The sequence below is a fragment of the Trachypithecus francoisi genome, unplaced genomic scaffold (assembly GCF_009764315.1).
Source record: "Trachypithecus francoisi isolate TF-2019V2 unplaced genomic scaffold, Tfra_2.0 Lachesis_group18, whole genome shotgun sequence".
NCBI classification, from domain to species: Eukaryota; Metazoa; Chordata; class Mammalia; order Primates; family Cercopithecidae; genus Trachypithecus; species Trachypithecus francoisi.
The window spans coordinates 65,749,810-65,776,943 of NW_022681463.1; the positions used below are offsets into that span (position 1 = coordinate 65,749,810).

The following is a 27,134-nucleotide window of genomic DNA, read 5'->3' on the forward strand; positions in this document are numbered from 1 at the left end:
TTTAAGTGAAGTAAAAGGTTTTGCTTTATATTGTCCTGTGGCAGAACTCTTACTTGAGGTTTTTGACCAAAATTAAAATGAAAAATTTTTAATGACAGAAAGATTGACTCCCGTTAGTAAGTAGCTCTAGAGCTAGAACATGATATTTTGCATTGTATTTTCTAGTGATATGTTTGGATTTCTTTATGACAGGAACCACTGCTCTGAGAGTAAAATGTGAATTTATTCTGCTAATAGCAAAAGTAAACTTTTAGTCCCTCTACTGGCTGTCTTTGTTGTAGCAGAGCTTAGTTTTGTTTTTGTTTTTGTTTTTTTTAATATATCTTATCGTAATTATGATGAAAGCTATTTATAACTTTATGGCCAAGGTGAATATTGACATAAATTCTAAAGGATTGTCTCCCAACTGAGTGACTTTATAAACATACTTAGGAATAACAATGTAAAATAATTGCTCTTAAATATAAGGATTTGGGAATTATTAAATTGCATAGGCTTGACACCAGATAGTGAATAGCATTATATTGCAGTAATTAAGTTGTAACTTTCTTTTAGACTTTGGAGGTATTAAAACTTTATTTTTTTGTAAAACATGACAAAAATCTTATAGTACTGGCAGATAACTAAAACTGTGTTTTAATTTGCTGGGTAAACAGTGTTGACAGAGAAAGATGGCATTATGCAGCGAGGAACAGTGCAAAATAGTATATAAGAAAACTTTCTTGGAGCTACATGTTCACTTTCTGCTAGTGATTTAGAAATTCATGCTTAAATAAATTTGTTAATGTCAAACATTTATATAATAGAGATGGGGATACATTTTTCCTGAAGAAATAATAAAACCTTATGTGTATAAATTACATTCACTTAATCATTATTCTAATTTTTATAGTAACTGATTATTGCTTTTCTTAGTGTGATTCTTGACTAAGCTCTTTAATCTTAGAGAGGAAAGAATCTTGGGCATGGCAGGGGATAGTTGATACAGTGAGGATGATTGTATTTTTCTTTTTTCTTTTCTATGTTTGATCTTTATCTGACTTTCCCAAAATGTAAAGTCACTAAAGAACTTATTATTTTATCTTATGTTTGTGTATATACTCTCTGAAAGTTGAAGTTATATCGTTTTTAAAAGTAAATATTGTTATATATAGTGTTTTGTTTCAGTGTGTTTGTGTTTGGGGAGGATACATTGATTTTATACATAAATAAATTGATGGCTAAGTAATTACAGAATCACAGGAATCTACCAAGTAAAGGAATAATCTTACTATAGTTAATTTTATTGCAGAAAAAATATATTAAAAACAAAACAATCCGATTGTAACACCATTCCTTGTTGGGTAAATATGGCACAATCCAGGTTGGTATGGAATTATATCCAAGAGAATTTAGCAGCTGCCAGTAGGACCTCCAGATGGTGCAGAAAGACCATGTGAATTTTAGAATTAGAACATCTTAATAAGGTTCTGGCTTTGCCACTTACCATCTAGGCCACCTTGAGTTATATCATTTAATCTCCCTGAATATTTTACCTCACTAAGGTTTTTTAGGGTCAAATGAGATAAGTGCTTTATTGTTATTATCAAGACAATATAATAACAGTAATGTTACTGTTATTATGGTAACTTCAGGCCCATTGAAGGGTAGCCTCTGGAGAGTATTTTGTGTAAGACTAGTCAAGTTTCAACTAAAAGCTTTGTTGTGTTGTCTAAGAAAAAATAACTTTGGTTTTAGTGTTTGAATTTAGCTTAATTAAATTTAATAACTCAGACTTTCTGTCAAGTTTTAATATATTTTAACTTGATTTTGTAGATATTATGGGGCTTTAAAAAGTACTACCTTTCGGGTAGATGTCGTCATTTATATGAGTCTGCTACATGGTAGATTATTTTTCTTTAGTTAGAAGTATGACTAATTCTCTGTGCTTATACAGGAATAAAAGTGAATGGGTGTCAGACTTTTGGTCAGAAAATCTGATTCTTTTTTTTGAGATGGAGTCTCACTCTGTCGCCCAGGCTGGAGTGCGGTGGCATGATCTTGACTCACTGCAACCTCCGCCTCCTGGGTTCAAGGGATTCTCCTGCTTCGGCCTCCTGAGTAGCTGGGCACTACAAGCATGTGCCACCACACCTGGCTAATTTTTGTATTTTTTGACGGAGACGAGGTTTCATGGTGTTGCTCAGGCTGGCCTCGCCGTCCTGACGTCAAGTGATCCGTGTGCTTTGGCCTCCCAGAGTGCTGGGATTACAGGCAGGAGCCACCGCGCCCAGCCTGATTTTGTTTTATGTTAAAATGTAGAAGTGATATAGAAGACCCTACTACAAGTATTGGATCCATGCTGTGGTGGCTTTTAGAGCTTTGCCGATTTGTTTTTCAAAGAAGTAGTTTAGCTTAAGGGTGGAAGCAAGATAAAATAGTTTTGAAGCAATTAGGACCTCTTGGTTTTTTTATCTCCCGTAGGCAATCTTTGAGCTAAAATACTACTGGTAGAGACAAAGAGAGATTTATTGTCATATGTACATATGTTTATTATGTATGAGAGTAGAGATTATGTATCATACAGTTAATACAATACCTGATATATAGTAACCACTCAATAAATCTTTGAATGGCCAATGTGAATGGCTGAAAGACACAAGAGGGAGATAGTGCTCCTTTTTATAACCTAGTAGCCCAGCAAATTCATGAGTTGTTATGCATTGAGTTTGGTGAGTACACATTTATATTGAGGTAAAGGTAACATACATTTTTTGAATCTTGTTGAAGGTTGAGTAATTGTAAATTGTTCTGTGAACCCAGGCTGTTTTGTATTAAGCTATAATCAGTGAGTCAGTGAATAAGTTGAAGTGTTTTGTGCCCAGTGCCTGCTTAGTGTAGAAAGAAATACGACATACTCTTCGCCTTCAGCGTGTTCAAACACATGAAAAAATAACAAACAATACAAGATGGTGTATTTTTTTTTAATTGTAAAAAACACAACAAAATTTACTGTCTTAACCATTTTTAAGTGTATAGTTCTGTTAGGTATATTCACATTGTGTAAGATGGTGTGTATTTAAATTCATATTTAAATTAACAATTATTCAAAAAGGTGAGAGGATGTTGTAGGGAAGTGGTATTCAAACTGTGCTCCATGAAACCACTCAAATCTAATTTTATTTAAAGAAACATTTTCTTTACCTTCTTATTTAATTTAAAGTGTGAAAACTGCCACTATTAGAATATGGAGAGGGAAAGAGGTGATTACTAAAGGCCAGAGTAATCAGTGAAGGCTTTGTGGAAAATACAAAGATTTAAACTGGGCCTTAGGGAATGAGTAGGAGTTGGGTAGCTTTGAGGAGAGAAGAGGAAAAACATTCTACTTTAGGGAAACAATCAAAGCTAAGAGTTGGGAATGAACATTGCCTGAGAAGACGTATTATTAGAATTTATTATATATTTTGTGAGTGAATGGTATGAGAGACAATATAATGTAATAATTCCCCAAAATGAGTTCTATTTAACATGAATATTACAGAGAAGGAGGGATAAATTAATTCATGTTTTCTCCCTGGAAGACTCCTGTGACGTTTTAATGCTGCTATGCATTTAGAATCTTCTAGAGATTATATCTAACATATTTTAAGTTTATATAACCAAAGGAATCTTTCTCCCTCTGGAACCATTTTTTTCTTGGGTACCAGTTAGAAAAGTGCATGTGTCACTTACAAGTTGAATGGTTTGATCAAGACGATCTATTACATCTCCCCCACTCCCACTGTAGGATGATTAGGTTATAATCATATAATTAACTGAATTCTTTTGACAAATGTTATGTATATTATAATAGGAATTGAGAGTTAGAAAGGTTATAGGACCATAGAATATTATATGCTAACTCTTCTACATTTTTGTTGTTCTAAGTATGGTCTGTGGCTATTAGTGTCTTCTAGCTGCCAGTCTTGTTAGAAATGAAGAATCTTAGTCTTTATCCCAGATATAATCAGAAACTGCATTTTGTTTTTAAGATCTCCAAGTGACTCATATGCACATTAAAAAATTGTCATACACAGTTCTACATTTAATCCAAGAAAGCTTCGTTCAATGCTTAGTACCGTTAGTGGCAGAGAATTTGATATCTTTGATTTCAAATACAAGGTTTACCCTCTTGAAATTTGTATCCTTTGGTCTTAGTTCTGTCAGTCCCTCAGTTGGGAGCCATTTGTATGTAAAAGGCAAGCTTATGTTTGTCTTAGTCCCTTACCAGATATGTCGCCTAGAACTGATCATTGTGCTAGTAGAGTGGGTTTGAATGGAAGCTATTGAAGTTATCCCAACCTTCTATGTAGAGCATTTGAGAGCCCATGCTACTCTGTTCCATTGCTTTTGCTACCACTATTTTTGTACTTTTCTCTCCAAGCATTCTCTTTAGGTAACCATTTTTAATTTTAACTTTTCATCTTGTACTGTTAAACTTCTGCCGAGTTTAGAGTAGCCCTACTATTTCCATAGAATTAGCTCTTAAAATCTTTCAAACCGTTTACCTAGTTATTTGCTTAGACATTTTGATTATATGTGTACCTTATGGTAATATTCACCTACTGTCTTGCCTTCCTTTTTAAGAAAGTTTCTCAGGAAATGTTCTTTCTTTATTGTAATTTATAATATCTACAAAAATCAAATTATTAGAATTGAACTACTAGGATCCCTTTTAACAAATTAAATACTCTTAGTTACATAAATATACTCCCTCTAAAAATGAAAGCAATACACAAATTTATAAAGAAGTGAAAAATCCATCTTTTTCTTTACCTAATTACTCTTTCTCAGGGTTAATCACTGTTTAGTTTATGTGTCCTTCTATATCTTTTCTTAAAACGTACAAACAGGTATATACTACATGTAACATGAAACTAGAAAGGGAGATCGTGTATATGCTGTTCTGAGAATTGACTTTTTACTTTTTAAGCCAAAGTCTAAACCTTTGTATGATCAATGTGTTTTTTGACTTTAGGGAAGAAACCCTTTTTTCTTGGAGCCAGCAATAATTATCACAATTACTGATGGGAGCAAGTTGACTACCACCAGTGGAGTTCAGGATGAGGTAAGTTGTGCTTATGTTACATGGATTATGCAAATGCAGTTGAACAATCCTTTATTTGTGTAGGATATTGAACACCTTTAATAGGTTCTCTTGTTGATTATTTGATGCAGTTTAGAGTCATCTGTCTCCTATGGCCCATCTTTGTTTATAGCAGTGTTCCTTTTTTCTTGAATAAGAATCTCTTCTATGACAAATGTTTGAGCATACCCACACCCCATTTGCATGTGTATTTATGAGTTATGTGAGGGTGACAGTGTCAGTTTGTATCGTAAATAGTAAAATGAATTCCTTTGTTTTTTTCAGATTTAAAAAAAGGAAAATAGCATTCTAATAATTTCTCCCTATATTTGAGTGGATTGTCGTTGGCAGTCCAACGACTGTGGAAACTCCTTGGCTAGAGTATAGCAAAGCCGAGAAGAGGTGTTAAGACTAGGAAAAGTAAGGTTTTTGGACATTCTTGTTTTCTCTAAGTCAAATGTATTATAAAAAATTTTTTTTTTTTTTGAGACAGAGTCTCACTCTGTTGCCCCAGCTAGAGTACAATGGCACGATCTCGGCTCATTGCAGCCTCCACCTCCCGGGTTCAAGCGATTCTTGTGCCTCAGCCTCCCGATTAACTGGGATTACAGGCATGAGCCACCATGTCTGGCTAATTTTTGTATTTTTAGTAGAGATGGGGTCTTGCCATGTTGGCCTGGTTGGTCTCGAACTCCTGACCTTAGGATCCACCCGCGTTGGCCTCTCAAAGTGTTGGGATTACAGGCATGAGCCACTGTACCCAGCTGTATAAAAAATTTATAGCTAACCTTACCTATTCTGCACCAACATTCGTTATGCAGAGTTGTGTGTGGTGTGGTATAATGAATATAATAGATTTTTTAAGTTTTAAGATGTTTTTACTATAGTATTTGAACTGCTCTTTAACATGGGCTGATAAAGAAAGGTGATTGTTTCGATGGCACTTATGGTTTGCATTTGCTTTAGTATCTTAATTCCCATGATATTTATAAGGGTTTAATTAAGCAGGAAAACTATACATTTTAAGTTCAGTAGCTTTTAGAATTATTTTATTTGTGTGACATTGTGGAATATAAATTGGACATGGAGTCAGGGCATGTGGGTCCTAGTCTTTGTTTAACTACTTTCTAGCAGTAAACTTTGTACCAGTGACCTTCTCCATGAAATAAAGAGAATAACATTTGCCTTACTTCCTAGGGTTATGGGTTATTTGAAGTCTGAAATAATGTATATGAAAGTACTTAGTAGGCTGTAAAGAAAAGTACATAGTATTGTTCTTTCATGAGCCATTGGAACCACTAAAGAAATGTATTTCTCTGCTCTTGTTTGGGGGCAAAGAGCTAAACTTGTTTTATTTGAACAGTTGATATTAAAGTTAATTTAGGATGTAATTCATGGAGATAGAGCTGAAATATTTAGGTAGATTATAATCCATGATTAAATAATTTATAGTCTATATATAATTAGTGGCCTTGGAATGCTCCATAGCTGAACTTGATGGGCTTTTGGGATTTCTTGGATTAGTTGACATGTACAGCTAATTATGGTTCTGCTACTTTCAGAAACAGGTAGACGTGGATTATATAAAAAGCAAGCAATAAAAATGTAAAAATGTCATTTTAGCTGGGCGTGGTGGCTCATGCCTGTAATCCCAGCACTTTGGGAGGCTGAGACGGGCAGATCATGAGGTCAGGAGTTCGAGTCCAGCCTGACCAACATGGTGAAACCCCGTCTCTACCAAAAATACAAAAAAATTAGCTGGGCGTGGTGGCGCGCGCCTGTAATCCCATCTACTCAGCAGGCTAAGGCAGGAGAATCACTTGAACCTGGGAGGCGCAGGTTGCAGTGAACTGAGATTGTGCCACTGCACTCCAGCCTGGGCAACACAGTGAGACTCCATCTCAAAAAAAAAAAAAAAAGAAGAAACTCATTTTAAATTTGAAGCTCTTAAATTAATTTTTCTTCTTAATAGGACCCATAATAGTTAACCGCTTCATTCAACTTTACATATTAATAAATTAGAAGTCTTTTGAATGTTCGTTTTATCCCTAATGATTTTGGTTGAGAAGTCGTTTCTGTTTTCTGTTGTAAAGTATTCTTATGTGTGAGGTGATCAATTTGAGATACTGTCTACTGCCTTTGTAGAAATGCCCTTTAGGGTACAATGTATTGTGTTTCCATATGTTTGGATCTGTTTTGTTTGTAAAATTTGTTTTGTGGGGACCTCTTCTAGCTTAAAAATATCTTGAAATATACATGTGTATTTGAATTGCTCACCTTTCTTCCTGTGTCTTCCTTGGGAAGGATTTTGAAAAAATAGGGCAATGTGTTTATAATAACCTGAAACTACCTTGCTAGTAAGGTTAGGAAGATTTTCCTGTGGGCAGAGATCATACCTTTTAGTTCTCTTTTATCTTTTACAATTCTATCGTATCGACACAGAGAGGCATAGTATCGACAACAGAGCCTATATTTTTAAAAAGTATTGATTATAAACATTGGTGTATTGAATCTGGTAGTCATCAAGTTCCAAACTGATTACCATTGCAACTTATTATCTGAGGTGGAAGGTGCATTTGTTTTAAAGCAAAAGTAAATTATTTTGAGTTGGAAGGAACATAGGCCGTTGAGTTGTTTCAAGGTTAGGAACGTCTTTGATGCCCTGCACATTTTCTTCTTAATGTACCAACAAGACTCTCTTGTTGGAGCAAAGAGAAAGTTATCCTAGATTAATTTTTGCTAAATATTATGAGATATTGTGAAATAGTCTAGCCTAAATAATTATGTGATTTGTTTTAAGGAGCTTTTCAATTCATAGAAAAGCATAAAGATGCTCTTTGTATTGTTCTTGTGTGTGTGTATTGTGCATGTGCATGAATGCTAGATGTGATCTGTATTCTGGTTCCTACTAGGGAATAACAATTTTGCCTTTATATCTCTGTCTTTTCATATCTCTCAACCTTTGCCTCTGGCAGAACTTGATTCTTTTTTAGATTTATTCAGTGTGTGAATGTGTCATTAATTTCCACATTAGAGATGTGTGTACTTAATTCTTGGTTGGCTTGTGGCTGCTGTTGGTATGACCTATTACTTGTTATCGAGTTGTGTATTCCACCTGTATGATATCCTTTGCTTAAGAGTCATGTCATCCAACATTGTATATTATATCTGTTCTATTGGTGCTGTTTGTCAGGAGTAAATGTTCTTGCTGCTTTAAAATCATCCTTATGTCATTTGAGGAAATATAGAACTCATTTAGTCTTATATTTTACAAATGAGGAAATTAAGATCCAGGGAGTCAGAGTGATTTGCTTAGGTTATAACATTTGTTACTGCCAAAATCTAGATTAGAATTTATCAATTCCAAACACATTGCAGCACCTCCAGACCAGTGCTTTCTTCCTCATATGGCTACTGCCTTTTTGCTTGATTCTAATTTTGTGTGTTCTTAAAGTTTACCTTCTATTTACCTGATTTCTTATTTGTCTACTTCAGTTTTCTATATAAGTGTCTTTTTGGTATTCTGTTCTTATTCAGTTTTCCATGAAAAACTATTATGACCAGAGCATTTCTAGGCAATGAGGATAACAAAGATAAACAGGACATATCTGGTTCTTAATATTTAAGTTCACAGTATTATGGGGGAAATCACCTATTAAATGGTTTTATGAATGATAAAATAGGGATACATACTAAGTGCGTGGGAGTACTAAAGCAGGGGAAGGGTTAATATTACCTTTAGTGTGTCAAATCTTGTATAATGTGAATTTTTATAGTATAATTTCATTTTTGAATGACTGAATTCAAGGATCTTACGGATGATTTGGCATAGGGTGTGGTTCCTACCTTATATCTGTGAATTTTAGGAAGAAGCTCAGTGTAAAGTTGTTTTGAGCCTAGAAAATAGTTTTTGTAACCTTAGGAAAAATGTGGTGCCTTGTTGTCTTTTGACCTGGCTAAGTATATATAGGCCCAAATGAACCAATTTCTTACACCTTGTTTGTCAGAAAAATGTAGGAATACTGTTCTCTGGGACAGCTCGTCACTTAGCAATGTATTATGAATTAGGAAAGAAAAGTAATAGCTATATTATGAATGAAAATCTTGAGCTGTATATGATCATTTTACGTTAATTTATGATTTTAATTATATCCTTGGGCCTCATTTAATCAAAGTCCAAGCCATTGTCTGAGGTGTCATGAATGTGTTTCTAGTGTAGTATTTTTGGATAACTGTTTAGGATTTTTGATGATTGCTTGGATTGAATTTTATGTGTATATATTTGGCCTTTCTTTTAATGCAACTATTTGATAAAACTGGTTGTTTGCAGCATTTTCACTTATGAGGAGTGTGTTAGATAGGACTTTGAATTCTGCAACATGAGAAAACTATATTACTTATTTCCTTAGTAGTTACCTTTGATGTTGATAAACATACCTGTGTCCAGATACTCAGTACTGTTTGTCATGTTATATAACTGATATATCAAATGTTTTGGTAGAATCAACAAATTATAATTAGAGTTATTGAAAAGGATTTTCTTCTGATATCTGCAGATAATCCTCTCTAGTACTGCTTTGCAATGGGAAACTATTCTGTACTATGATTCCAGGAACACATGGCTAACGAATATTGCTCAATAAAGGAGCCCAGAAGAAATCCTGCCAGTACTTTCTTAGCGATGAATGACATTCCAGGATAATGTAGCAGTTATTTTTCTCTTCCTTGAAAGTGCTAATAGTAGTATTGTCTTTCAAATACTGAGATTTCTATATGCTGATGAGTTCTTCTGCATCTCTTACCAACGTTATGATTGCCGTGGAGGCTAACACTGAGAGAAGATATTTGCAGCCAAAGTAATCTGTTGGGAAGAGTTTTACTTTCTTATTAACTGTCCCAGCTTTTTAAGCCTAACTAGGACAACTACTTTTACAACTTCATGAGATAGATATTCAGAAGGGCATGTCTTCATAGAAAGAGAATGAGTAGTCTCAGCTATGTATTCAAATGGCTGTAGATTGGGGTCTTCTTTTCCAACTTGTCGGTTCTCAAAAATTGATGCAAAAGTCCACCATTCTTTGAGAGACGGATCATTCTACGCAGTGTAAATGGGTTTAGTTTACTTTAACTGGCAAAGATTATAATTATGATATGCATTTAATTCTTAATGATTAAAACACAGGCCAGAAATTTTTGAAATCAGTTTCTAGTATCTGAAATGATTAAAAACACCATAGCTCTCTCCTCTACCTCCCATAAAATGTTTTTATTCACTAAAATCACTAAAAATATGTGCCAAAGGGTATCAAAACTCTGATTTTATTGTATAAAGACTTTTAAACATATATTTAAAATAGTTGGTTTTCCCAAGACACTTAGAATTTTGGAGAACTTTCTCTTTTTTAAAAAGATCTGTAAGGAATTTTGAGGGATGCCATAGTGGTGTGATAGAAAATATCAAACATTTTATCTGTGTTTACATGTGTTGGAATTTTCATGTTTATCCCGTAGTAGCCTCTTCATAGTGATGTTACTAGGGACTCAGTAACAATCTGAAGATTAGCTCTAGTCTTACTGATTTGGGATTCAGATATTCTAAATATATGCATAACACTACTGTATATGTTAGTCTCTGTCAATTCATCTTTCTAAAAACATTTAATAAGAATTTTTTGAATGTAGATCATTTGTATTTCTTTTTCTACTCATATTTTTGGCCCTGTTCTCTCAACCCCTGGATTTATTACTGCTGTATGTTATAGGAATATATACATCTGCAATTAGTAGTAGTTTAAAAATATGTAATTATAATAATACATAATTAAAGAAGTTGATGAAATATTTCAATTTAATATTATAGTAAATTTTCAGCAGTTTACATTTGCAGTACTCTTATTGATATACTTTTCTTCAAGATCGTGTAGTAAGAAAGACTCTTGAGTACTTCTAGACAAACACAACAATGGAGAAATTTAAAAGAAATGATGGTTGATCATTCTAACAAACCTGTATGGCTACAGTAACTAATCTGCTTTCTAGAATTCCTTGTTAAGATACATCAAAATAGTTTTTATTCAGAGGGTGAAGCAGTTTCACCCTGTGTTTATTAGCCTGTCAGAACCAGTAAGCAATAAGAGATTCTACATATGTAAGGAAAATTTTATTTAGAGATGTTTCTATTATCCAATTCTAGCTCTTATATATATAAAGTACTGTGGTATTTAGAACAGTAATTTTGAAATGGCTGCATCAAAATCACCTGGTGTACCTTATAAAATACACATGCCTTTGTTCTTATTCTGGAAATTTTGTTTCAGTTGATCTGGGTAAGGACCTGGGAATCTGTATTTTTAGAGCAGCCCATGTGATTCTGATGTACAGTCAAATTTAGAAGCTATAGTTTTAGAACACAATCTAACCACAATTTTTTTTAAGCTACACAAAGCATGTGAAAATGAACAACTTTTAACAAAACAGATTAGACAGTTAGAAATGTTTTTGACTTAGAAGACCACCAAAAAGTATATTTTTAGGATAAAAATAATTCTTGACCTTTAGAATTGTTAAATTTGGGAATGGGTTTCCAAGGGATATGGAACTGGCCTTCTGTGAATATTTTTAATAGGATAATTTCTAATTTGCTTGGTATTTTAGAATAGGTTATTGAATAACCCCCCAAAATTAACTTATGTGCTGACTGCAGGCAATCTGCAGTTACTGCTTACAGTGTGCTGTATTGAGGACTCTCCTTAGACCCCATATATGAGGAGAGAGGTCCATGTAATTAGCATTACACACACACACACACACACACACCCCGACATACCCTACCTTACCAGATGAGAGCAGTTTATACAGAATTGTTGATACTTACACTTAACTTTCTAGACGGTTGCTGCAAAAATACCTTTCCAGAATGAATTCTTTAGATGTTGAATTGTGAAAGTATATTTTAAATTAATTCAGCAACGGTTTTCCTTGTAATACATAGTAACTTTGGCTGTGTATAAGAATAGTGGCAGCTCCATACATTTATATTTAGTTCTATATTTATGTTCTAGGTACTGGGGACACACAGATGGAATTAAGCAAGGCTAGAAAACATATTATCTTTGAAGACAGGCAAGTAAATAAACATTTGTAATACATTAAGATAAATCTCATGGCAGAAATAAACAGAAGGTTCTGAGACAGCATAAAGAAAGGAGTAAAGTGTTAAGGAAGAGTAAGGAATTGACCATGACATTTCAGGAAGTGGAAACAGTATGCAGAAGCATGAAGACTTGAAAACAGTGTATCAGGAGATTATAAATTGTGCACCTGGAGTATGGAAAGTATAGGTAGGAAGAGTAGAAGCTTGAAATGTAGGTAGAGGGCAGATAATAGCACCCTAAGGAGATAGGACTTCATTCTGTTAGCATTTGCAGGGAAGGTATTGAAGATTTTAAACAGGTGAGTCACATGATCAGATTTGCATTTTAGTAAGGTTACTGTGCCAGCAAGGTAAAAGATGGACTGGAGGGTGGTAAGATGGGAAGAGTTAGCAAACTACGTGTAACAACCTGGAAGATATGGGGAATGCCAAAACTTAGCTAGTGCTGGACAGGAAGGCAGAATTCTGAGAGATTTGGTAGGTAAGCTAGGCAGGTTTTCAAAGATGATTTGTAAGATAGGAGAAAAAAGGCAAAGTATTTGACAGGAGTCCTGAACCCTAGGGTCCATGCTTGGTCTGAAGAGAGTTTTGTGAATTCCCTGACATCCTATCTACACATTGTCCATCTGTGTGCATGAACATTTTTCTGGGTAAAGAGATCCATACCTTTAATCATATTCTCAAATAAGTAAAAATATACTGGTTTAGTATTATTTTCCACTTTCCAACTTGGGCATCTATGTGGATATTTGGTAGTGTTAACTGAGATGTGGGTGATAAAAAATAAAGGAGAAAGGAAGGTAAAGTAATTGACAAAGTATCATTACCTTTTGGGTAAGGATGTTTTAAGGGAGTTATAATCTAACATTTAAGACAATTACCTCAAAGATTTTTTTCTTGCCTTTTAACATTATGTTTTAGGAAAATATTTTGTATTTAAAAATTGAAATGAGCAGATTCTGATAGTTAAATTTTTTTTTTTACTTTGAAGCAGATTTAAATAAGCCTTAAATCAGCTTTTAAAGTTTGTTTGAAATTTAAGGACATATGATATGAACATTTAAAATTGTTATTTCAAGCAAGGCTTGAAAATTCTACAGAGTGCTAGTTTAAGAGCAGTGTGTGTATGTGCATTTTACTCTGTGTACTAGTGTCAAGTAAGTTAGAGGACACTAGCCTAATTTTTTATTTAATAGATTGGCAGTTTTCTATTAAACTTAGCCTGTTTGGGTGTTTCATGTTTCTCCACGTTAGATTTCAATTTTGAGAGAATGAAAATGTTGAGTATGTGGTCTTCTGATGTTGCACTCTCCTGTAAATAACGCTTAGGCTGCTAGTCATTTATAAATACCTTGATTATACTTATTTAGCTGTATTTCCATAGTGATTTTATTTAACTTTCACTTTCACTTGTTCTTTTCAGATGTAATACCATAGATATCAAACTTTAGACTTTTATATTAGGAATAACCATAGTGTAGTTACTACAAAGATATTGAAACTATGGGCTTTATATCAAGGCAAGGCTGCATTTTGTTCTAGACAAGGCTATTTTGGTATATTTTTCCCCGCGCTCTGTCTTTTCAGATTGAATTACTGATTTTTCCCCCTTTGTTTTGTTTGTTGTGGTTTTGATGTTTTTTTTCCTTTCAGCTAAAGGAGCAGCCCAGTGGTTTTCAAGAAGTGCCAAAGTGCACTGACTGTCTCATGATGACTGGTGCCTCAGGGAGGGTCATGATTCCTGGATACAGGATCGACCTGATCCTGGATGTCACTTCAAGCAGTCAGATCGTGGGGAAAAGCCTTGTCTAATGGCTAGCCTTCCTCAAAAGTCTGATGCTAGTCATCTCGGAAGGCCTCAGAAAAAGCCTTAAAGGTGAGCAGAGTAGAGTGTAGTTCTCTCTGGGGGCTATGACTATTTGTTGGAGAATCTGATTCCACATAGAATGACAACCCTAACCTGATAAATCCAGGTTCAATTGGTAATTTAACTTTGAGCTTATAAATTGGTTGATGATTATCCGATCCCAGCTTTTGAGTTAGTAGAACCACCTTGCTAAGCTTAAGATCTGTAAGTGAGGGACTTGGTATTTCCTGGGGTTCTTCACAGCTTTAGGTTAGTATCTGTTGTCTTAGACAGAAATAGCATTGCTATTATAGCTAAGGAACACTTTGGTTACAAAATTGCACATGGTTGTTAAGTATGGATAGTTTTTTTTTTTTTTTTTTTAATTTAGCTAGCAAGGTATTCTCTTGATTTGTATATTTATTAGATACCAATTATTTATCAGGCAGTTATTTATCAGGGTTTGGAAGGATAAGTTTGCATTTGCTTTGTCTGTTATAATAAACTTTTCTATAAAACATAGCTACCTTTGAACCAAGTTTGGATTTATGTAGCTCATATTTTATTGCATTCTGTTGAAGAATATTAGTACTACCTGCATCATTTCAATGACATTTTTAGCACCAGAAAAAGATTCTCCAGAGATGTTTTGAGTGTTTTGGAAAAAGTTTAATTCTAGGCCTCTTTCTCTGTGATTTGAAGCACTTACAGAACTCAGTTATTCATGTAATAACATTGATTGCTAATAACCTTGATTACTAAATTTAAATGCTAAAACTTGTCCTAAGACTTAACTTTTTTTTTTTAAATTGAACCACCTATATTAGTAAAAAAAAAAAAAAAACATTGGTTATGTACCATTCCCATTGTATGCATATTTTTAAATTTAGAAATTATATATGTGACTACTGTATTAATATTATTATGTTAAAAACATATACAAACATAGAACTTTAAAAAGATGAGATGAAAAAATTTATACAAAGGAAATTCTGATCTTTGCTGTGTAACATGAATCATGATTTACACTAGGGGTCAGCAAACATTTTCTTTGAAGGGCCAGATAGTGAACATTTTAGGTTTTTCAGCCTATATGGTGTCTATTGGAACTACTCCGCTGTTGGAGGACAAAAGCAGCCATAGAAAGTATGTTAAATGAATGAGTGTGGCCATGTTCAATAAAATTTTATTTACAAAAATTAGGCTCTGGGCTGGATTTGGTTGGTGTGCTATAGTTTGCTGATTGCTGGTGTATACCCTGTTTTGTAGACTACTGCTCTAGACCTTGGAGTTGTATTATACTATTTCTGTTAGATCCTTTTCACATTAGTTTTGGAGAGTGGACTTTATCTATGGAATTGATTTTTCCTTTATGAAGTGGGTGGAACACCACTAGTAGTCAGAGTGTATTCAGTTAAAGTGAACAGGTGCTTATTGAACAGTAGTGAAGATCAGACACAGGGTTAGGTGCTGGCTTATGAGTTTGATATGAGAGGTACAGTTATGGCATAGTGTAAGATATAAAATTATTAAAGCACAAGCTGATAAGATGGTACAGTTGAGAAAGTGAGGCTGGAGCTGACTCTAGGAAATGTCTTGAGTTGGATTTTGAAAGGTTAATTCAAGTTTGTGAAGTAGATGGATGCAAAGACATGAAGGTCACTGAAGAGAGTTTGGAAGAACTGTATGTGCCTCAGTATTGATAGCTGGCGAAGTGTTCAAGAGAAATAGCAGCAGGAAATGAGACTAGATAGATTGGCATGGCCCATCCTGTATTCTCTGTCGAGGAGCTTGGACTTTGCCTTATAGATGGATGGGAACCATTGAAGATATTTTAGTAGAGGAGAAAGTTATTAGATTTGCATTTTAGAAAGATAGTGGCAGTAGCGTGGACTGTGCAAAGAGCAGGGTTTTTTTTGGCACCTCATCTGTTTTCACTTCCTCATAAAAGAGGACATGATTGTAGGTTGAACTATACCAGACATAAAATTAAGAAACTTGGAGTGCTATTTAGCAGTAAAAAGGAATGAACTGGTGACATGCTACAACATGGATGAACCTCAAAAACATTATCCTAGATGCAAAGGACCTCATATAGCATTATTCCATTTATATGGAATGTCCGTAAAGTCGATGAGTGCTTGCCTGGACATGTTTGGGACACTGACTACAGATGGGCACAGGGATCTTTCTAAGATGTTGGAAATGTTCTGAAACGGCATGATGGTGATGGTTGTACAACTGTAAATTTACTAAAAATCATTGAACACATAAAATGGATGAATTTTATGGTAGGTAATCATGCCTCAATAAAGTTGTTAAAAAATTAGAAGGACTTTGCCTTTGCAATTTGTTGGGGTAAAACTTTGTTGAAGAAAGTATTTCCATATTGCAGGTTGTCAAGTGATAGCTTTTTCCTCTGAACAAATACTGACCTTAAACTACTAGAAGCTAAAATAAAGTTTTGATTTTTTAATAAAAAATTCCTTTTGGATGTACATTGGACATTCCTAAGGATATACGTTTTAACTGTAGAGTGTAACAATAGGAACTAACAAAAAATAATCAGGTTGGTATTACGTTTTATGGAATTCACTTTGACTTTAGTGATTTTTTTTGAGACAGGATCTTGCTTTGTTGCCTAGACTTTCTTAATTTTCCTTTCCTTAATAAATACGATACGAGGAGAACCTTCTTCATTGCTTATATTGGATAATAGTATTAAAGTTAGAAATAGCCTACGGGAAATTTACTTGATTTTTTTTTTTCAAGGAAATATGCTAAAGAAAAAGTTGATATAGGATGCTTTTAAATTTGTAAATTGTTTCCTCATAATTTTAGCAGTTATAGGAAATGAATAAAAAGAATACAAAACAATTGGAAAATGGTTAATTTCATTCAATAAATATGTATGTAGGGCCTACCATGTGCCTAGGCACTGTTCTTAGAAACAGATTGTGAAGGACTCTTACTATATTACTTTCTTTTATTCCTGGCTACCAAAATAATGTATGAGGTTGAGCTTAATCATTTAAAAAAATGTGTAAACTTAAGTATTTAACTTTTATTGTTTACAAGGTAATTTCACATCTCCTGTAATTCTCAATTCTGCGACCGTGAGGAAAATGTCTTAGTAAGGCTAATTTCTACCTCAGAGGCAGAGCTAGGACTTGACTGTTTTATTTTTTTGGGTCCATTGCTCTTCACACTCTAGTGTGGGATTAAAAGAAAAAAAAGCAACAGTATTGTACTGCATAAGAACAGTTATATAGGCCAGTGAGATAGAATTGAGAGTCTAGCAGTAAAACCCATGCATTTATAGTCAGTCAATTTTTGGCAAGAGTTAAGAGAGTTTAATGAGAAAATAATAATTTTCTGGCCGGGCGCAGTAGCTCACGCCTGTAATCCTAGACTTTGGGAGGCCGAGGCAGGTGGATTGCCTGAGCTCAGGAGTTCGAGACCAGCCTGGCCAACCTGGTAAAACCCCATCTCTACTAAAAAATACAAAAAATTAGCCAGGTGTGGTGGCATGTGCTTGTAATCCCAGCTACTTGGGAGGCTGAGACAGGAGAATCACTTGAACCCGGGAGGTTGTGGTGAGCCGAGATCACGCCATTGCACTCCAGCCTGGGTGACAGAGCGAGACTCCATCTCAAAAAAAAAAAAGAATAATTTTCTTAGCAAATGGTTTTGAGCCAACTGAATATGCATGCACATGCAAGAGAAGGAAACTTAACCTCTATCTTATATACAAAAATTAGATCAAAATGGGTCAAAGACCCAAATATAAGAGCTAAAACTTAGAAGAAAACATAGGCTTAATCTTCCTGACCTAGGATTAGGCAAGTTTTAGACATGACATCAGAAGCACAAAGAACAACTAGACAAATTAGACTTCAGAATTTAAAACTTTTGTTTCAAAGGATGCTATCAAGAAAGTGAAAAGATAGTAACAGAATGAGAGAAAATATTTGCAGATCATTTATCTGTGAAGGGCATGATATCCAGAATATATAAAGAACTATAACAACATAAAAATAAAAAGACAACCTAATTTAAAAATGGTCAAAGGATTTGGTTAGACATTTCTCCAGAGAAGATATACAAATGGCCAGTAAGTACATGAAAAGATGCTCACCATTATTAGTCATGAGGGAAATGCAGATTATAACCATAATGAGATAGCAGTTTACACCTACTATAATGACATATAATAAAAAAGATGGACAATAACAAATGTTGGTGAGAACGTTGAGAAACTGTAACCCTCATACTTTGCTAGTGAGGATGTAAAATGATGCAGCTGCTTTGGGAAGTAGTTTGGTGGTTCTTCAAAAAGTTAAACATAGTGTTACCTTGTGGTAACTCCAGTAACTCTATTCTGGGGTATATATCTAAAGAAATGAAAACATGTCTACACAAAAACCTGTAAGTGAACATCATATTAATGTCATTCATAATAGCCAAAAGGTGAAAACAACCCAAATATCTATTACCTGATGAATGGATAAATAAAATGTGATATATCCATACAATGGAATGTTATTCAGCCTTAAAAAGGAATAAAATTATCTCACATAGTACAACATGGATGAACCTTGAAAACATGCTAAGTGAAAGCCAGACGCAAAAGGCTACTTACTTTAAGTTTCCATTTATATGAAGTATCTAGAATAGGCAAATTCATAGAAACAGAAATAAGTGATTGCCAGAGGCTTGGGGTAAGGGTAGGATGCTAATGTATATAGAAGGGTTTCCTTTTCAGGTGATCAAAATGTTCTGAAAGTAGACAGTGGTGATGATTGTACAACTCTGACTTCCTGGTTCAGCCACTCTAAATAAATGAAAAACATGGAAGAACTTGTATCTTTACTCTCATACACTCACACTATTTTCCTCTCTGGTGCCTGTCTTCTTCATCCTTTTGCAACAAATTTAAAGATCATTTCTGTTATCTCCTTGACTTCCCTACCTCCTTTTAAATCTATTACAATCTGACTTTTGATTCTACCTTTGTTAATAAGATCACTAATAATGTCCTTATCTTCCAAATCCAAATTTGCTTTTTAGTTTTTCTTTCATGATGTTTTGCCAACACTATTGAACACTCTTTTTTAAAGCTTCTCTTGACTTCTGTGTTTACACTTTCCTGGCTCTGCTTTGGCTTTTTGTTTTGTTTTACTTTCCATCCTTGACCTTGGTGTATTTGCCTGTCCCTAAGTGTTACTGGTTTAGTCTTAGATTTTCTTACATATTTACTGACATACTCGTGGACAATTTCATTCCCATGGCTTTGTCCATGTTCATCTGCATAGAAGTGTGTGTATTTGGTCTAAAAGTCTTGGTGACTCAACTTACTCTCAAATAGTTTGTCAAATATTAATACTTATATATTACTGTACTACATTTTCATGCTGCTGGTAAAGACATACCCGAGACTGGGCAATTAATGAAAGCGGTTTAATGGATTTAAAGATCTGCATGGCTAGGAGGGCCTCACAATCCTGGTGGAAGGCGAGGAGGAGCAAGTCATGTCTTACATGGGTGGCAGCAGGCAAAGAGAGAGAGCTTGTGCAGGGAAACTCCTGTTTTTAAAACCATCAGATCTTGTGAGACTTACTCCCTATCACGAGAACAGCATGGCAGAGACCCGCCCCCATGATACAATTACCTCCCATGTGGGGTTTCTCCCACAAAATGTGGGAATTGTGGGAGTTCCAATTCAAGATGAGATTTGGGTAGGGACACAGCCAAACCATATCAATTACCATTATTATTGTTGTTATATAAAAGGGAAAGAAATAAATGTGACAAAATGTAAACTGTCTATGAATCTAGATGAATGGGACCCTGGAGCTCATAGTACAATCACTGCAACTTTTCTGTGAGATTGAAATTTTTCAAATAGATTTTTAAAAGAATTTTTTTTTTAAGTGAACAGAGTTCTGTGCCATTTAGTACATCCTTTCCTTTAAAAAAAAAACAAAAGTCATACTTGTCAGGGTATTAAGCTGCTATAACAGAATGCAGTGGTTCTTTAATTGTGAGTTTCTTATATATTCTAGGATAGGCAGATCTGTTTCGTATACCTTTTTTCCACTGCATTATTTCAGTTTGGATATTCTTGACTTTTGAATTATTCTTGGAAATAATTAGAAAAAACTAGGGATTAGGATTGTTGGAGGGTGAAACCATAGGGAGAGAAAGGAAGTTGAGGAATTCAATCTTGCGTCTTAGAACTATGTGTGTGTGCGTGTATGTGTGTGTGTATATATATGGAAGAACTACATACATATATATATGTGTGGAAGGAAGAAACAGAAATGAATCTATAAAGGCCTGAGAGTACTTACGTATTTTCTTGTTATTATCTGTTATGTTATGAATAGGACCTGTGGCTGTATTATATTTGAGAAATAGGATTTAAGAAATACCCACTAAGTTTTACCAAAAATATTAAAATTTTGTTTGCTTTAAAAAAAGCTTTTATTAAGCTTCTTTTCTATCTACATTATCCAAGCAAATCTGAATAATTGGGACTAGAGTTGGACTAGATGTTGGAGGGACCAACTTTCTATTTATTAAAACACGGGAAGATTTAGCATTAGTTTGATTAGAATGGGTGCTTTCCTACCCTTAACACACACACAATGCCTCTTTGAGTGCATATTTTCTGCAACAAAGAAAAACAAATTGACAGACATCTAGTTGAGCCTTCAAGGATTTTGAAAAGCTTCTGGCAAGGTATATTTTTTAGGATATTGGTTCAGCTTCTCTATTTGGGACAAAAATAGCTGGTTTAAAAATACAGAAGGCTTTTCCTTTCACATCAAAGATAGAACTGGTTAGTAGTCAGGGAGGTGGAGTGGTTTTGCTCCAAGCTATTGTCTAGGCTTCCAGGTTTCTTCTACTTTGTTGCTCTATCTTTGCTTTTATCTGAATGGTTGATGCTGGTTTCACAGCACATCATACAACTGGATTTCAGCCTGTGGGAAGGAGTAAAGAGTGTAGAAGGCAAACAACTTCCTAATATAAGCATGACCTAAAACATAAATGGCAATTGCGATGAGAGTCCATCACTAGAATTTGGCCACACTTAGCTGTAAGGCAGAGTGGAAACTAATCCCTGCTTGGGTGACTGTGAGTCCAGTTAAAATCTGGGGGGTTAAAGTAGTAGAAGGAAGAAGGAGAGACTAGAAATGGAGGGTCAGTTATCAGAAATTACAGGGGTGGTAAAGAAAGTAAGCTTGAAAGCTTCTTTGCTTTCAAGTGTAACTACTTGTTCTAAGCTTATCTTGTACATTTTTGCTTCAGACCTGAAATCAGGTCAGGTTCCATGTATTAGGACATGGTATATGGAGACCATAGCATGGGTTTTAGAAAAGGTTGCATTGCCATTGAGTTCATCATCATTTTCAGGCTTTTTCGGTACAGAGCTAGGAAATATGTTTTTCTGAAAGAGAAAATAGGTTAGGTCATGAATCCATACTACTATTTGCATTTCACTTTTAAGGTAGGTATTTAAAATGTTTTTCTGTCATAAAGAAACACGTAAGAGTGTGTTTCTGTCATAAAGACCAAAGTTTGATTCCTGGTTCTGCAACTTATTAGAGGTATCATTTTTTTTGCTCATGTTGAATTGCAGTTTTCTCATCTTTACAATGGGGATAATAACTACATCTCGTGGTTGTCATATGATTAAATGAGATAAGTGCTCAGAAATTTTTACTGATTTTATTATTCTCTATCACAATACAAAAAGGAGAGACCCCTAATTCTTCTTACCGGGGTTAGAGAAGACAGAGACACTTGTGCCATCAGGGAAGATTGTTTTAAATGAGCTGTGGAGGTTTAGTGAGAAGAAATATCCAGGTAAGGGACCCAGCGGAGGCTATGATCTGCGTTTGTCAAGGCTGGTGCATAGGATTCTATTTTGACCCTTTTAAAAAAACAATCTTTCTTCTGATAGTATTTATCATAGCGTGTAATGAAGTAGTAGTGTGTGTGCTTATTTGCTTACTGTCTGACTGCCTTTATGCCCCACAATGACAAGGAAGGATTATCCTTTCTTTTTGATTACCATTATACCTCCAGTGCCTGCCACATAATAGTCACACAGTTGATGTTCAGACCCTGAATAAAATTTTGAAGCATTTATAAATATCATAAAAATTTGCATTTGATTATACACATAAATAATTCTGCATTTATTTCATTGTTACCTACTGAGGGTTTCCTACTAGTTGATCTAGTTTCTTCCAAGTCAATAACTTTAATTACTCTGGAGAATTTTACACACTTAATAGCATTAGTTCTTTATCAGTTTTTATTGAAAGAGTAAACGAATGAATTTGCTGGTGTTCCAGTCTGTTTGGATCAGGTTCTCAGCCACAATGTGGATATACTGGTGTGTTATGAAATGTGTGCCAAGTAATTTATTGTTAACAAGAGTTTAAAATACTTCAGGTATCCCTTATAATGAAACCACTTTGGTGTTTCCATTTTGTTATGTTGCCTTAAGAGGGAGAGAGCTGCACATACAGATTATTCTCCCAAGAATTACCTGTAGTACTCCCATGGGAGAGAGAGAGCTCACCTGTGCGCTTGTGAGCCTCAGCACCTCTGCGCATGCATCTTTTGTGTCCCCGTGGAAAGATTCAAAATGAGAATTCTCACCTGGATCTTTAGGGAAGTATTCTGAGAAAGGGGTCAACATGGTACAGTATAAGACACTAGATCCTAAGTCAAATGGCATTTGTATTCTAGAGCCTTTTCTTGTTTGGCTACGAAATACATGACACTTAAATTTTGCATATGCTTATTTTTGTTGTGTTATTGTCCCCTTTGTTGAGGTATAATTTATATCTAACAAAACATAGCAATTTCAAGTGTAAAACTTCATGAATTCTGACAAACGTAAGTCATATATTTAATACTACAATAATAATATAAAATACATGTTACTCCAAAGAAATTTTCTCATGCCCCTTTGTAGTTCCTGTCAGCCTTGACAACTGACCCACTTTCTGTTACTATAGTTTTATCTTCTCTAGAATTTGGAATTATACAGTGGACACAATTATACACTGTAAAAGACTATACCCTGTATAATATGTGGCTGACTTCTTTCACTTAGCGTAATGCTCTTGAGATTCGTTCTTGTTGCATATGTCAGTAGATTGTTTCTTTTTATTGCTGAGCCATATTCCATTGTATGGCTGTGCAACAGGTTGCTTATCCATTCACCAGAGCAAACATTTGGGTTTTTTGACCATTACGAATAAGCTACTGTGAACATTGGTATACAAGTCTTTTTATAGACCTGTGTTTTATTTCTCTTGGGTATATACTTACGAGCATAATTGGTGGGTCATATGATAAGTGTATATCTAGCTTTATAAGAAACTGCAAATTGTTTACCAAAGTGTGTGTACTATTTTGTATTCCCACCAGGAATGTATGACAGTCCTAGTTACTCTACATCTTTCCAACACTTGAGTTTTTTCAGTTTTTAAAGTTTTATTATCTTTTTGGTTTTAGTTTGCATTTCCCAAGTGACTAAATATATTGAAAATCTTTTCATGTGTTTTTTCTTCCTTTTTTTTTTTTTTTTTTTTTGAGACGGAGTCTCACTCTGCCACCCAGGCTGGAGTGCGCAATCTCAGCTCACCACGCCTCCCAGGTTCAAGTGATTCTCCTGTCTCAGCCTCCCTAGTAGCTGGGGTTACAGGTGCCCGCCACCATGCCTAGCTAATTTGTGTATTTTTAGTAGAGACAGGTTTCACCAGGTTGGCCTTGAACTCCTGACCTCAGGTGATCCACCCTTCTCGGTCTCTCAAAGTGCTGGGATTACAGGCATGAGCCACTGCACCTGGCCCATGTGCTTGCTTATTTATTTATTTATGAGACAAAGTCTGACTCTGTCACCCAGGCTGGAGTGCAGTGGCACGATCTCGGCTCACTACAACCTCCACTTCCCAGGTTCAAGTGATTCTTGTGCCTCAGCCTCCCAAGTAGCTAGGATTACGGGCACCTGCCACCACACCCCTCTAATTTTTGTATTTTTAGTAGAGACAGGGTTTCACCATGTTGGCCAGGCTGGTCTCAAACTCCTGACCTCAGATGATCCACCCACCTCAGCCTCCCAAAGTGCTGGGATTACCGGTGTGAGTCACGGTGCCCAGCCCCATGTGCTTATTTTCTATCTGTATCTCTTTGGTGAAGTGAGCATCCTGACCTCTTGGCTGTTTTTTATTGGGTAGTCTGTCTTCTTGTTATTGAGTTACAAGAATTTTTTACATATTCTGGGTAGGATACAAGTTCTTTATTAGATATATGGTTTTCAAATATTTTTTTCCCAGTCTCTAGCTGCCTTTTTATATTTTAGAGTGTCTTTTGAAGAGTAAAGTTTTAAATTTATTTTTTCCTTTTAGTTTGTGTTTTCTGTGTCTTATTTAAGAAATCTTTTCCTAGTCTAAGATACTACGGATTTTCTCCTGTATTTTCTCCAAGGAGTTTTATAGTTTGTGCCCTTACTTTGAGGGTAATAGTTCATTTAGAATTTTCAGTGTATGATGGGAGGAAAGTGTTGAGGTTTATTTTTGACATATGGATAATTAATTGTATCAGCATTTTTATTGGAGAGATTATCCTTTCCTCATTGCTGAAGCATCTTTTTTGAGTCGATTGGCTATGTTTTTGTGTGGCTGTTTTTGGACTTTCTATTCTGTTTTGTTGATACCTGTGTCTTTGGCAATACAACATGGTCTCAACTACTGTGGTTTTATAACGAGTCTTGAAATCATTTAGTCAAGTCTCCAACTTTGTTTTTATCCAGATTGCCTTGTTTGTTCTAGGTCCTTTGAGTTTACATGTAAATTTAGAATCAGGCTTATTATTTTATAAGAAAGCCTACTGCAATTTTGATTAGAATTACATTGAATCTACAAATCAGTTTGAGGGAAAATTGATACTTTTTACCTTATTGGCTATTCTGATCCATGAGTACGGCATGTTTTTCAGATTTAAGTGTTTGATTTTCTCAGCAATATTTGTAGTTTTCAGATGGGAGTTTATACATATGTTAGGTATTTTATATATTTTGATGTTATTATTATTATTATTATTATTTGAGACAAAGTCTCGCTCTTTTGCCCAAGCTGGAGTGCAGTGGCACGATCTCGGCCCACTGCAAACTCTGCCTCCCGGGTTCACGCCATTCTCCTGCCTCAGCCTCCTGAATAGCTGGGACTACAGGCGCCCGCCAGCACACCCGGCTAATTTTTTTTGTATTTTTAGTAGAGACGGGGTTTCAACATGTTAGCCGTGATGGTCTCGATCAACTGACCTTGTGATCCGCCCGTCTTGGCCTCCCAAAGTGCTGGGATTACAGGCATGAGCCCCTGCACTCGGCCTATTTTGATGTTATTATTAATTGGTCTTTTTACTTTCAACTTCTGATTATTTGTTGTTAGTACATAAACAGTTGGGTTTTTTTGCATCTTTACCTGGTATCCTGTGACCTTTCTAAATTTTCTTGTTATCTGGTAGCTTTTCTAGATTCCTTGAAGCTTTTTACATACAAAATCATCTTGACTGAATATAGACAGTTACACTTCTTCCTTTCCAAATCTGTCTGCCTTTTATTTCTTTTTCTTGCTTAAATTAAGTACTGGTGGAAGTAGTGAGAATGGACATTGTCGTCTTGTTCTTGAAATCCAGAAGCTTAACATTAATTTGTTAACATTAACATTTAATTTTAAGGAGCACTAATTGTTCCTTAAAATTAAAAAAAAAATACTACCTATGATGAATTAGCATTGTAACAAATACAATACCAATAATAAATTACCTAACCTATGTCAGACAGCACAAATAAAGGCAGTTGACTTTGCCAAATTTCTGAGAAAACAGATAAAGCTATCAAAGCTATGAGATGGTATTATAACTGTTTCACTGACTGTGAAAAACTGTTACTTGAGGAATCAAATATCTCTCCAAAACCAACATTTAAAAGATAAGTGTTATATTGGCTGATAGTTTGTAATTGAAATAAGAATATAAAGTATTCTAATAGAAAGTGCAAATGAAATACTCAGAGTCTTTAGTATACCTTGAAGTTATACTATTATTACTATTATTTGAGACGGATTCTCGCTCTGTCACCCAGGCTGAAGGGCAATGGTATGATCTTGGCTCACTACAACTTGGTGAAACCTCCTGGTGTCAAGCCTTGGCCTCCCAAATAGCTGGGACTACAGGCATGTGCCACCATGCCTGGCTAATTTTTGTATTTTTAGTAGAGACAGGTTTTCACCGTGTTGGCCAGGCTGGTCTTGAACTCCAGACCTCAAGCTATCTGCCCAACTCAGCCTCCCAAAGTGCTGTGATTATAGGCGTGAGCCACTGTACCCGGTTGAAATTATACTTTTCAAACTAAAGGTGCTAAAAAGGTCAAGATCATTAAGCACACATTATAAAATTTGACCCTGATGCTCTGCTTAACTTCTAAGGGCCAAAAGGAATTTAATTAGTAGACTCAGTCTGCGGAAGGCTGAGACTCGAAACTCTGTGATACTCAAATGCTATGAAGCTATGATATGGAAGAAGAAAGGGATATGCCGCTGCCTAGATCATTTTATGCTATTGTTGGAAAAAATTTTTATGCACATTTAATGTTAAATTTGGGGAAGTAAAGAAATATATTAAATTGATGATACACCTTAGAATTTAAGTTATAGGTTATAGGTTTGTTGGAGGATTAAATAAGATGATGAAAGCAAGGTAACTCATTGAAACCTTGTCACATTATAAGCATTCAGTAAATGATGAATTACCAATCTCTTAACTTGTGTGATTATGGGCAGTATTTGGTGTGGTCAAGAGATCTTTAAGTTTTTTTCTGTCTCCCTACTTCTTTGAGTTATCAAGAAAGAGATTATTATTTTTTGATACAACCTAGTTTCATAAATAGGGACATATATAACATATTACAGAAAGTTCTGTTGATGTTTTTGTGCTTGAAGCATTAA

General features: G+C 35.0%; 1 protein-coding gene across 5 annotated transcripts in view; it reads left to right on the forward strand.

The window, feature by feature from the left end:
- Positions 1-27,134, forward strand: part of INTS6 (integrator complex subunit 6) — a 110,646-nt gene that overhangs the window by 17,841 nt on the left and 65,671 nt on the right. For 4 of the 5 annotated variants that reach the window (XR_004429054.1, XM_033177652.1, XM_033177651.1 and 1 more), the window contains exon 4: positions 4,997-5,086. Coding sequence is in view for 3 of the 5 variants with exons in the window: in XM_033177652.1 (XP_033033543.1) it covers positions 4,997-5,086 (90 nt within the window). In the remaining 2 variants the exon portion in view is untranslated. Of the gene's footprint in view, positions 1-4,996; positions 5,087-13,910; positions 14,134-27,134 lie in introns of those variants that run through there. The other variant, XM_033177656.1, reaches the window with a different exon arrangement.